The 14,427-nt window shown below is 33.0% G+C and overlaps 1 protein-coding gene across 1 annotated transcript in view; it reads left to right on the top strand.

The window, feature by feature from the left end:
- Positions 1 to 10,272, top strand: part of LOC133174872 (RYamide receptor-like) — a 50,754-nt gene extending 40,482 nt beyond the window's left edge. The window contains exon 2 of the mRNA XM_061309979.1: positions 9,364 to 10,272. Coding sequence (XP_061165963.1) covers positions 9,364 to 9,762 — 399 coding nt within the window. The 3' untranslated portion in view covers positions 9,763 to 10,272. The remainder of the gene's footprint in view (positions 1 to 9,363) is intronic.
- Positions 10,273 to 14,427: the final 4,155 nt, after the last annotated feature.

Raw genomic sequence — 14,427 nt, 5'->3', positions numbered from 1 at the left:
AAAATCAAAAGCACACGCTGCTCCCTTGTTTGACAGTTTGAGGTCATGAGTTGTTTTCTTTCATTCCATTGTTTTTCGTTTTTTGTTTCTTGTTTCATTTTTACACATACCCGTAAGGGAACTGGTCGCCTCCACATAGAGTTCAATGCAGCTGACAAATTTTTTTCTCACAAATGTGGGATCCGACATCTGCAGCCTGCAGATGATGAGGCGGACTAAGAAAGCTTTCCTACGCAAACGAAAATTGATATCAAATGTCTAAATGGTTGTCCATTCATGTTCTGATAATGGATGAAAATAAATCCCTAGAAATCGATGTGAATTTAGTAATCCTTGTGCGTTAGTCGGATGGGCTAATCCCTGCTTCAAAAGCTAATTCCCGGTTATCCTCAATCCTCTAAATTTTACTTTTGTATCGGTATAATAAAACAATTAAAAGTTTATCATGGAGGCAATTAGCAAGATTCCAGTTCCCCATGACCAGGACTATTTCCCGAGGCGAAGCCGAGGGAAATAATCCTGGCCTTGCTAATTCCCTCAGTGATATACTTTAACTGTATATTAACGTCAAGGAAAGAATTTAGTGTGATGTTTTTATTTTAAAAAGAATGACATTGAAACTAGTAACTAGTAATTTCTATAGGGGTACTTACAAAATGCCGAAAGGCATTTTCAAATACAATTACAAAAGTTTTGTAAAATCCCATTTTTTCATTGGGTCAAATTTTCGAGGTTTGAGAAAATAATAACCATTGTGGGGATTTGACTTCGTACTTGGAGAGGTGTTGAGTAGTCATGCACATGAATTTTCAATTTCGAGGTGGACTTACGTTCGTGGGTCTTTTTACCCCTCGAAAATAACGAACATTAAACGAATATTAATGATTTCACAGTAATTGTTTTTAGAAATTAAAACTTGGCATTGCAATTCCCTCACTATCATGGTCAAGCAAGTTTTAAAATATCTAAACTGTTTTCTATTACTGAAAAATCTTAGAAACGTTTGAATTCATACCTTGTTAAATAGCAAACGGAAAAGGAATAATTAATGCCTTACTTTCCTCGTAACTTGACGTTTAAAGTGTATTTTACTTAATAAGAGTGCGTGTAACAACACAAATTATTTAATTTTCTCCCAGGCTAAATACAGTTACAATTACATTTTCAAGTGATATGCTTTCTGATTCATTTAAGGTTATTGCAATCGCCAATTTGTAGGTAACTGAACACGTATAGCTAGAACACGTTTGCCTAGAGAGTCGAATTTAGTGAATGATTATGGAGTAATGTTTACACAGAAATGGTTTTTTATCAGTTTCATGAAGGTGTAATTCACTATTACCAACTTGGAACTGATATTTTTTAATAGGTAAGAAAGGTAAATTTTTTTTCAGGCTCAAATGTGTTTAGTATTTTGTTTTTTAGCAGGGAATCTGATAAGGAAATGGTTTTAGACTTCATCAGTACTAGTACATCAATATAATAATGCACAAAAATGAAACGAAGTATTGATATGAATTGATTGTAAATTTTACACATTCGATGATCATACAGCATCTTAACCTTAAGTAAAAAAATGCATATGGCACTAAAATTATTTAGAATTTAAGCAGTCCAAAATGAAAATGCTCCCTGTTTTTATATTCCTAAAAAGCATAATTTATTCTAAACGTTCTACATGAAAAGGGAAAAAAAAACTTGCTGTGGCCTCAAACTTGACACTCAGATATATCGATGATGGTTTATCAATTACAACAATATCTATTATTCATATATCGATTTGATATATACGACTGAAGCTGAAATGAAAGACACCACAGAGTGAGCTACTACTATTTCATACTTGAATGTTTTACTGACTATAGACGATAAAGGCCAACTATCAAATAAATTGTATGACAAACGAAATGACTTCATCCTTTCCATCGTCAAATTTTCCTTTTTTAAGAAGGTATATACTCTAGAACTCGTTCTAAGTACGATTATTTTTTTAATCAAGACAAGCTAATGACAAATAAGTAGATGTTATAAGGATTTCAACAACCTCACTTAAAATCAACATTTCCTAAAATCTATGGTTGTTATAATGACTTTGCTAGCAAGTACAACCTATCTTTGAGTCCTGTTTTGACTGACATACACTAGACAAAATTGCTCTACAGCCCAGTAGTTAAGTACTTCGATACTATTAGCTTGAAAATACAGATATATAAAATTGCTGTGGTAAAATTTAGAATTCTATTTCAAATTGATGGTTTTATGTCCCTCATGCATAGCTCTGTGCCTTTGGCACCCCCTCTTCAGCTCTTCAAAATTTTTTTTGTTTTGTTTTGTTTTGTTTTGGTTTTTTTTTTTTGATATTTAAATATTTCAAATTTGCAATGTTTCGGCATGAGCGTCACTGAAGAGACATAATTTGTTGAAATGCACATCTAGTGCATCAAAATTAATACCGTATAAGATTTACATCATCCAGTACTTTGGTGTCCTTTCCTCGTCCACCACACTTCTGGTTGTCCCAGTTTAATGGAACAATATTGCAATTGTCGTGTGGGGACAATTGATTGCTGTTACCCTCTGTAGAAAACATTCTAAGGTGTGTTAATCTATCTGCAACAATTTTTCACTAGAAGAAAGAGAAAATTCTTTGAATTGATTTGATTTTTTATCAAACGTTTGCAAAGGAACAACCAGCAGACACCACAATGATAATTTTAGCATGCTCTTCTCGGGTCAAACCTAGCATATGTTATAAATATTGTTCTGAGTATTTTATTAGAACAAGCTTAGAAAACAAAGAAGAATATGAAAATTTATTCCTCCAAAAACTATTAGCATGATTTTCATGTCCATTATTAAATGGTTTTGCTTCAGTAAACATTGCATTTCTGTATCAGTTTAGACATTTAAATGACTTAAATTGAACTTTAGAATTTTTAAATTTTTATGTTTTAAGCACATCGATATCATTAATAATTTTTGAAAATAATTAAATATGAATTTTCTTTGGTGGTGCGTTAGCAATTTCGTCTAGTGTATTTTACGAAACTGTATAAGTGCTACGTAATGATTTTCTTTAATTTTGGAAATTCCAAGATTTAAGCTGGAAAAGCCAACTTTAAAGTTGGAATTACCATTTTTAAAGTTGGAAAAGCCAATATTAACGTTGGAATTTCCAATTGAAAATAACCAAAAAAAAAAAACAAAGAAAACAAAAAAAACAAAAAAAAACAAAACAAAAAAAAAAAAAAAAAAACAAAAAAAAAAAAAAAAAACAAAAACAAAAAAACAAACAAACAAACAAAAACAAAAACAAAACTTATACGCTTCCGTAGTATTTCATACAAATTGTTGGGCCTTTGTCTTTATACAAAATTTATCTTCAGATTACCTTGATGGATTACCTTCAATTTCCGACCATTTGTGTACTATTTGTGATAAATGGCTATAATGGAACAAAATATTTTTACTTTTCTTTAAGCAAATTATCTCTTTGACAATAGATGCCATCCATATCCCGCCTAACCAGTTAAATGGTGTAAGTGGTTAAAATGTAGTACCTTTATCAATAGATTATTGCCACTTACAGGTATACTGTGAAACCGATGTAATTTGTTGCTCTTCATCCATTTTCCCAAACAAAAAGAGCATTTTCTGTCTCGTGTTTTATAGTTATAGCCCATATCCTTACTCCTCAAAATGATTGCTGTGAAAGAGGAACTTCGGGCGTATTGTGCAACAACTTGTTCAAGAAGTGTTGTAAAGCTAATGTCAATCTACAAAACTCCAAAAACTTTTAGAAAACATAAATCTCAAAGCTTTTCAAATATCAACATATCACTTTTCTAAGCTATGTGGAACTATTTCTCACAATAAATTAAAGAGCAAGCTTTTAAAAATAACAATCAACTGATTCCTCAATAAAAATGGAACTCTGAAATTTTAACATCTTACGAGCAGTCATCTACAGCATTTTTTGTATTCTCATATAAGTACTCTAAGGTTGATATTAAAAGGACGTTGGGGTTCCTCAAAGACAACATCTATGTAGTTTTTGGAGATCAGATCTTCTAATAATCTGTTCGAATTTCGATGGGCAGTAATTGTGCTCCTTTATGAGCCGACGTATTTTCATATTCCTATGAAGCAGATTTATTTAAAAAAAACTTCTACATAAAAACCCCACCTGTGTTGACCTCCAACTTGACATTCAGATATATCGACAACGTTTGACCTATTAACAATAGTTACCTCCATTCAAATGTCGACTCGATCTATCCCAGTGAACTCGAAATAAAAGACATGACAGAGTCACCCACATGAAATATGGAGATAACGAACAGTAATCAAGCTTAAAAGTCCATTGAAACGATACAAATCGGGAGCAAAACAAACATGGATCTCTAAAAAAACATCAGAGGTGGGATGAGGTGCCATGAAGGAGTAAGCATCCCCTGACAACCAGTCAGATAAATCTTGGGCTCATTGTCAATGTCAGGATAACGGAAAAATCCGTAGACAATTCAGTGTTTAAATAATGGCCTAACAATTAGTATGAAAAAGTCAGTCAGCATTCGACTTAATGTATAGATTCAATTTGCTGACAAGGTCATTGTATCGACCGTAGAACTTGCAAAATGATGACTATAAACGAGACTGTTGACATCCTTGTCACAATTGTTTCCAATTTGGACTTTTTTTTTTACAGACTATAGATGATAATGGCCAACTAATGATTAAACTCTATGACAAACGGGATGACTTCAGCGTTTCCATTGTCAACTTTTCTCATTTAAGTAGTAATATTCTACTGTCACCTGCATATGGTGTCTTTCTATTCCAGATGATTCAAAACGCAAGAGAATGTTTTGATTACGATCAATTTTAAGCCGAGACAAGCTTCTGACAAATAGGGATGATATTACAAGAATTTCAACAGCTCCGTTATCAGCAAATTCTACGTTCAACATAATGACCTATTTGTATATACAACCTACCGTATTGTTTTATGAGACTGACCACTATTTTTCATGAAAAAAATGAAGATAAGGAACAGTGATCGATTTCAAAAACCTACAAACAATACAAATATGTGAACAGGTCATAAAAAACGGACCTCCGAAAATTTCAGAGGTGGGATAAGGGGCCGAGGAGGAGTAAGCATCCCCTGTTGACCGTTAACACCCGCCGTGAGACCTATATATTTTTCAGGTAGACGGAACATTCCGTAGTATAATTCAGTATAAATATGAAGGCCTAACAATTGGTATGGAACACGTCAGCAAAAATACGACCTATGATAGTTTATATTTGTTAACATGACATTTAAACAACCATAAAATTTACGAAATGCTGACTTTAAACGAGGCTTACTTTAAAAAGGTGGGATAAGGAGCCGAGGAAATCTCTGTAATATCAACTTATCTTTCAATAGCCTGCCTCGGTTTAAAAACTGATCGTACAACAGAGCATGCTTCTGAGCATGGATGGGAGACTTTGGAAACACCATATGCAGTTGATAATGGAATATTAATACATAAATGAGGAAAGTTGATGATGTTAAAGCTGATGTCATCTTGTTTGCCATACAGTTTAGGGTTTGCTGGTCCTTATCGTCTATAGTCAGTAGAACATCCAAATATAAAACAGAGTGACAGACTCTGGTCTCTTTTTTCAAGTTCACTCTGATATCTGAAGTTGACATATGAATGGAGGTAACTATTGTTGATTGATAAAATATAGCCAATATATCTAAATGTCGAGTTGATGATCACAAGTGTTTTCTCCTCGTATAGAATTATAGGAATAAATCAAGCTTCACGGGAATATAAAAACAGGTCGGCCAATGAAGAAACAGAATTAGTGCCCACTGGATTTTTTAACGGATTGTAGGAAGATCCAGTCTCTGAAGACTACATAAATGTTGTCATCTTTTTAATATCAGCCTCAGAGTACTTTTGTTTAGAATCAGTGAAATTTTTATAGAAGCAATTTTGTTGCAAGGCACGAAAATTTTCTAGTTTCATTTTTATTGAAGTAGCAGTCGTCTATATTAAATTGCGTAGTTTTTAATTTATCGCGAAGAATAGTTAAAGTATAGAAAAATTTTGTTGTTATTGGCTTTAGAAAAAAATGGTCATTCTAATTTTTCTGAAATCTATTTGGGATTTTGAGAATTCACATCTGATTTACACACCTCTTGTAGAATATGCTGTAGCACAGTGCGTCTGAAGTTTCTCCTTCACAGCAATTTACTTTTTAAATATACTGTTCATAAGGAATATCTCCTCAAAAATTATTTATCCTTTTTTAGTTATTGTATTGTTTTTACGTACGGATTATCAACAAAATACAAAATAAATAAATAAAAAATTAATAAATAAAGAATTAAAAAAAAAATACAGTAATTTACATGCACAGATTCTTATTCCCTAATATTTCAAATGCTAGTTTTGATTTTTTTTTTTCTTCCATATGAGTGTGATGCTATGGTTTAACCAAATCTTCACAGTATTTTGCATTGATTTATATCATACCTTAAAATCCTTAGGATGAATTTTTTCATTTTTTAAAAGAAAAAGTATAAATGATCAATCATTGTTTCAGATGCTTAATATCATACCGATTTTTACAATGTTATGTCAATTTTTTCTGTCCTTCCAGTGCTTTGATTAAAATGTTTCACCGTCTTTCAACTGCCACGTTTCATATGTCTGCAATATTGATTTTTTTTATTAACTTTTTTATAATGAGGATCTCGGAGTAAAATATAGTCATAAATAAAAGTTCTCATATATTGATTAAATACCCTCTAATTACGAAAAGATGTTTCCCCGAGGAAATAAAATCAGATACATAATGTAACAGTATGTTTCTCCACTAAAATTATCCTACGGTTTTTGTATGAAATGACAATTATAAAAAAGCATGTTCCTTCCTAAAATAAAACTATTACCAATTCCTTGATATTTTTTTTTTTTGGTAAGATCAAATAAGCAGCCTTCTAGATATAATTTCAGATCTTTCATACAATCAAACTCGAGGGACAACACTTTGACTATACCCCGAGTAGCCATGCATGATATGTCTTTTATTACCTAACCTTCTACATAATTTATTAGAGTAATAATATAGCCTAATAATGAATAAACTTTTTTTAAAAAAATCAACTTGTTACATCATCAACATCATTTCGTTCAACTACCCTACAAAGCCGAAACTCGACTTGAAAAATGTCTGATTACGAGTATTTGTTCGGATAATTTCAATTAAACTTCAAAATAATTTAAAAAGTTTCAAATAGATTCAGTATTCTTGCCATTTGGTGTTTTATCAGGATTATTAATGAGGTAGTTATCTTTTATGAGGTTTAAGAATGTATGTATTTATCGTTGAGCAAATAACATCATAATGATTCAAACGCTTTGACCTCTAACCAAAGCAGTAATCATTCTGCGATCAAGATGAAGTTCGACTGTGTTACGAAAATCATTTTTACACATCAGAAAAAACAGTTCTGAATGGCTAATTTCAGTTGATTTAATAAGCTAGTTAAATCCTGCATTGAAATTGAGATGGTCGTGTGAGTACTACCAGGAGAGTACAGCATACAGATATTCTCAAAATTCAAATAAACTAAAACAAAACAACCATGCCTTCATCTGAGCATTTTTATCAATTGTTTTATGTATCAATGTATTTAATTGTATTAGAATACCAAAACTTGCAAAGAACTTTAATTTGAAAGCAGAAATAACTGATGCCGTTTGTTCTTGTGCTGTTGAATAGGTATGTACATGTTTCATAAAACTAAAAGTAATGAAATAGAAATGTCTAAGAACTCTCGTTTTTTTAAAAATTATTTTAAACATGTAATTCTAAGTCAAGCTTGTTCGCATGTAATAGGATTTGTCTTTTTAAAAACATTTAATTAAAAGGGAACTAGTGTTTGCAGAGCGCATTTTCTTTCGTATATATAATGAAGTGCAGATGCAATCGCTAATAGAAAACATCAAGAGTTTAATCAAGAAAGATTCAGCAATTCTTATAACTATGCAATGCTCTAAGAACGCTTGTTCTAGTTTAAAATAGGAACCTTTTGAATTATGAATGTAGATGTTGATTACTGAAATGTTGGAGAGTGGTTTGTATGATATAATATATTTAGAAATCCTATGTTCCACACTATCTGTTGGTTTCGACCAGCTTGTGTACACATAATGCAATTAGAATTAAAAAATATAAAAAAAAAATATGTAAAGACCAAACCTAAATCAGAATAATCAACAAAGGCAATAAATGTCAGGCTTATCGTTCATAAAAAGATAACTTTAATCTTTTAATGAACATTCTCTTTAAGAACCCTCTGTACACTGCACACTAAAGAGTTCTGATTCTATGGTATTTTTCTGCAGTGAGAGTGATCGATCTACCCTTAGATTTAAATTCTAAAAAATAGAAATTTACAGTATATTACTCAATTTGTAATCAATTCAAGTATTCTTAACATTTTAAAAGGCCAAGATAAATTAATTGAACGTTATTTACATGTATTTTCTCTATGGAGGTAAACAACGATGATTTCTATTCACTGATACTGTGTTGTATTTGAGCATTTTTTCCTGGGGGTAAATGCCAGGTACCATATAGTGAAAAGTAAATAGAAAAGCTCAGTATTAACACCTTCATACAATATATTTTTCTCAATGTCCAAAAAATATTTTGCACTGGTGTATAGAGGGTTCTTAATGTTGTCGTTTAAATTATGCTAAAGTTATCGGATATATTTTAAGCGTGTAATTTCTTACACATATGAAACCACACTCAAACGTTTTTAAGAATCTCAAAATATCTGTTTATTGAATTAAAAAAAACTTGACCAAGAAAATATACTGCCCGAAAAAAGTTTGAAAAAGACTATACCTCTGTAGTATTAAGCTTGATACACTTGCATAGTAGTCGGGACCAAATCATTTTAATACATTGCTCGATTTCCCTCTAATCTATTGAAACAATATACTTTATTACCTATATTTACATAAGTGCTCTATCATTATAAACAGTAGGGAAACGAAGACTTCAAAATCCTCACTACTTTAGATGTCAAAGATTGTCGTGATTATTTGAAAACACAGCAAATAATTAAATTAAATGCCTTTGATTCTAACGAGTTTTTTATTTTTATAAATGTTTGGTATTCGACATAGAACATTGGATATTCTGATATGTACCATCAATTCTTCTGATAAAAAAAAGATAGCATATATCTCGAAGATTGTAATAACAAATTTAAGATATGGAAAAAATAAGATATATCAATCTGATTTAATTTCTATCCTGATCTGATTTTAATTTTTTTAATAGATGGTGAAAATGATGATCGTAGTAGTTCTTCTTTATGCTATCTGCTGGCTCCCTTTGCATACTCTGCAACTGGCGACTGACGAAAATCCAGACATATTCATTAACGTGAAGAACATCCGGTACATGTGGATCACGTGTGAAGTCATTTCCGCCAGCCATTCTTGTTACAACCCATTTGTTTACTTTTGGATGAACAGAAAATTTCGCAATGCTTTTCGAACATTCTTTAAGAAATGTTTTTGCTGTTTAAGAATTGGTCGGTTTAAATACGGAGACATTCCACTGTCGAGGCAAACATCGATGACTACGACTGTTAAATTCGGACGACAGTCTTGTAGCAGCAGGAGAAAGCTCTACTCAAACCCATCAGTCTCCAATCATTCCAATGAGAAAACATGAAAATGCATTACACTGGTAAATTGTATAGCTGAATCAGGAGATTTTTTTGGTACATGGACATAGAATGGAGTCATCTGAACCGTGAATTATACAAGATTTACTGATATAGTTTTGTATCAACATATATTTGATAAAACGGCTTTGACAAAGGAAATGTTATTGTACTTTAAATATGATATCATGTTTAAAAACTTTAACAAAAATTGAGAGGATTCTGTGTTTCTCTCTCTCTCTCTCTCTCTCTCTCTCCGAAAAATTGAGATATAAAAGGTGTTGGTTTACCCGCTAACTAAGCTTTTTAGAACACTTTCTATTTTCTAATAATGAATCGTGCTTCATATATTGAAATAGGAAATAGGGATTGCTGAAACAAAAAAAAATAGTATTTATGATAAATTTAATGCAGTTATCCTCTGTTTCTTTGTTGTGTTTGCTTTAAGTGTATATCTTGCATGTACAGATTTTAGAAGATATGGCGAGTACGAAAACAATTAAAGAACTTCAGATCTGGGTATCTCATTTTATATTATTTTTATGATATTTTTGTTATGAAAGTTATGAATGTTATATATATCAGGAGAAATATGTTTTGAATATACTCGTAGATGAACAAATTTCGTCACCCGTTCATGACAGAGATTTATCGCTCAAATCCTAATAAATATAAATTAGGATATTTTCATGTACATGTACGTGTGGTCTTTACCATTCTAACCATATGTATAATACATGTGCTATTTATCATGTGTTTTCTGTGTTTATATCCTTTGCCAAAACATAAGAATTTTTTTAAAATCGCTATTTAAAAACATTTTTTTACTATCAATGGTTTTAACACTCTTCCCTTTCAAACGGCTGCCACAATACAACGCTACCAAAACAGCACGTATAAATATACATGTGTTTGCCCCCCCCCCCCTTCCCTGGATCCTTACTCATAGATCTGCAACTGTAATTGGTAAGATTTTAAATTAATATCCAAACTTGACTAATATGATAAAAACTCTAGTAACACTTCAGCATTAGTTTGCTAATCATTTTTCTTTCTAAAAAGGAATGGTACCAATACCGATTCCCAACTGGGAAAAAAGTGTCGAAATATAAAAAATAGGGAGTTTTGATCATTTCAACAAATGACATTAATTCTATTATTAACCTATTATTAATTCATATTTTAAGGTATGAACAACAAGAATCTTGATACATCGATCTAAGGAGAAGTGAGAATTTTAGTTAATGCATACAGCACTTTATACTAAGCAAAAACCCTTTCTGAGGATTTGCCGACAACCGCAAGTTCTCCTGCTCTAAGGATAACAAATTATGCAATAAAAAAATGCTGCCAAAAACAATGATACCTCATATAATTTTTTACATACACTGAGTAGAGTTTTAAGAATCTGCTGTAAGATGGACTTTGTAATGGGCAACCTACTGTCAATGCTGTGAGCTGTGCGTTTCAACCCCTGTAACAACTTTTTAACCATGAACTCCTCTGTTGGATTTTTGTGACCTTGAAGTTTGCAATTATAAATTACAGAAGCTAAGTAAGATCGAACTGTAGAAAAAACTAGGTCCTTAAGTGACAAATGTGCAACAAATCTGACAATGAAATATGAAGATAACGAACAGTATTCATTCTCGAAAGCCCAATGAAACGATGCAAATTTGGAGCAGAGCAAACACGAACCTCAAATTTAGAGATGGGATCAGGTGCCATGGAGGAGTGAGCATCCCCTGCCGACCGGTCACACCCACCGATTGCTCCTTGTCATGATCGGGAAACAAAAACCGGGAAAAATTCGTAGACAGTTCAGTGTATAAATAGTGGCCTAACAATTAGTATAAAAAAAACGTCAGTCAGCATTTGACTCAATGATAGGGTGTGTGTACTGACAAGGTTATTGTATAGACCGAAAAACTTGCGAAAAGATGACTTCAAACGAGACTGCTGATATCCTTGTTTCGTCAACTTGTTTGTCAATAGCTTGCCTCGTTTTAGAAATTGTTCATTCGTAGAGCATACTCTGGCATATCGAATCAACTGAGAGACATAAACCCCATAGGCAGTTGATAAGGGTATATTGCTACATGTACATAAGTAAGGGAAGTTGACGATTGAAAAGTTGAAGTCATCACTTTTATCATAAAGCTTTGTTGTTAGGTTACCATAAACGTCTTTTTCTAGTAAATATCTAAATATGAAACAGATGTGTCAGAATCTGTGGTATTTTTTATTTCAAGCTCTCTGGGATATATCGAGTCCACATATGAATGAAAGTAACTATTGTTAATTGATAATATACGTCTTCGATATATCGAAATGTCGAGTTGAAGGCCACAGCAAGTGGCAAACAATTCACAGGCCGGTGGCTAAGGTGTACTCAATCCCTGTTGCATGCAGCAGCTGAAGTATGCTCTTAAACCAATTTGTTAAGCCCTGCAATTGTTTTCAGATAATACTGCCCATAACAACTTGCTTATGGCATGCTAGATATGAGGTTCAGGAATTTGATTGGTACAAGTTGTGGTGATATGTATGTGCATTTGGTACAGCCTGTCAGAAACAGTGCCACTGCTGACGAGAAATTGAATCAGCAATAATGTTATCATTTGTACGGATATGAGCAGCACGGAAAAAATGTTGTTTAACACAATTGGACGAATTATTTCCATAACTATATTGAATTTTGCTGACTGTTTATTCAAAACTGCAACCAATGTCTCATTATCAATATGAAATTCCGTCACGATAGCTCAGTCGGTAGAGCGCTCGCTCCGTGATCGGAAGGTCGTGTTCGAATCACGGCCGCGACTGACATGAGTCGATAAAAAATAGGAAGCAACTGTTCCTTCGCCAAGAGCTTGGTACTTTTAAGTGAAAGTTGTTGAGACCTTAAAAACCGAGGCCCCATGTCACGGTAGGCATTGGCACGATAAAGAACCCTCACTGCTTAATGACCCTGAGTGCCGAGTAAAGGTCTAAATTTGAAGCCATTCACCGATATATGGTGACATTTCTATTTGAGTGAAAAATTCTTGACTTGACGTAAAACAATATGCAATCAATCAATATGAATAGTACTTTTTTGCGAGTTTACTACCTCATAAACTGATGGCCAAAACCACTGGAGATAAGTTCTAGTGTTGTCATGTCATGCAAGATATCTGAATTAACCCATTCATGTGGCCAAGGAAAATAGCACCATTGCCCTTGAATGTATGCACAACCCAGATGGGCGGAACCAGTACTATCTGTATACAAATTTAAAACCAAATTTGAGGACCGATCACTTTCTTGGAAAACTTGACCATTAAATTGCTCTATGAAACTTAACCACATAAGCATGTTTTGCTTTATTTATTGTTTATCTTAATATAGTAGTGAGGCTTAGATACGCCATGAGTTGAGAATTGTACAATCTCCTAACAAATGCTCCACCAGCGGAAAAAGCTTTAGTAAAAAGTTTAGCTTCCCTAACAAGGACTACAACTGACGCAGAATTATATGTTTTTTGCTCAAATGCTTTTGCAGTATAGACGCCAATTCAATACATTTTTCATGAGGTATTCTGACCATCATTTGCACTGTGTTGATTGGGATAAACTGTTTTGTTCTCAGCTAAGGGGACCCCAGTTCAGTACAAACTCCTTGAAAAGTTAGCATTAATTTAAGATAGGACTTCCTATCCTCCCCTGCAAATAGGAAATCATCTGAATAATGATTTTCAGCATCAAGACCACTCTTTTTTCTGTAACCAAGAAGGATATGGAAGGTGTGTTATCAAACACCACACAGCACTATCCCCTTCGGTACCACTTCTACTGAAGATACCCGAATATTACATATGGGTAGCTCTTTGTAAACCCCCCCCCCCCCTGCTTTATTCGACTTCTTTGTTAATTTTTAAAATATATAAAAATGTAATAAATAGGCTGAAACGAAATTGTTGTTTTCAATAACTAACCAGATTAGTATAGTCTGAACCCTTGAGAAAAAAAAACACTTAATTTATGTGCTACAGTTTATTTTTTGGGGTAATGAGCAAGGTAATTTTTTAATATAAGGATTTTAATTGGTGTTTTCCTAGGACCCATACTTTTTTGGCCATTTCCCCTGTGATTTTTGATTTAGAATTGAGGTTTTTGCTAGGAGTTTTGTTGAGTTTGTAGTCTTGTATATGCATTTCTATATTGTGATTGTGGTTGCATGAGCTGGGTTAAAAAAAAATAGGTGGGGTTCTGCAATGAGCTACTGGTATTTGCCTGGGCTCTTTGATAATTGCATTGTATGATTGGGTGCTAAATGCGCAACGTATACACGTATGTATGTACTGACAAGGACTTCAACTGCAGCATCCCTTAAAATTGAAATCGAAGCATCATTTCTTTATTTATATATTTTGAGCCTGGGGAAGACCAGGCTGATAACTAATGTTTCATGTACAACAACCACAGCTCTGAATCAACTAAGGCCCAAGAACTAGAGGGATCTATTGAGTTCCGCAGACGATACTGTGTGTCATATTGATACCACCCTGTAGCCCCTCTTGAAGCCTCCAAACGAACTGTATGTATAAACTTTAGCATTTCTTCTGCCTTATCTCAATGTGCAGTTCTGTAAACGGATACAAACATTAGCATGACATCTGTCCATTTTTCAAT

Source organism: Saccostrea echinata, unplaced genomic scaffold (genome assembly GCF_033153115.1).
Source record: "Saccostrea echinata isolate AGI-Se365-2 ecotype Australia unplaced genomic scaffold, CSIRO_AGI_Sech_v1 ptg000060l, whole genome shotgun sequence".
Lineage (NCBI taxonomy): Eukaryota > Metazoa > Mollusca > Bivalvia > Ostreida > Ostreidae > Saccostrea > Saccostrea echinata.
The sequence above is the reverse complement of the archived record's forward strand: the minus strand, read 5'-3'. Positions and strand labels throughout refer to the sequence as shown.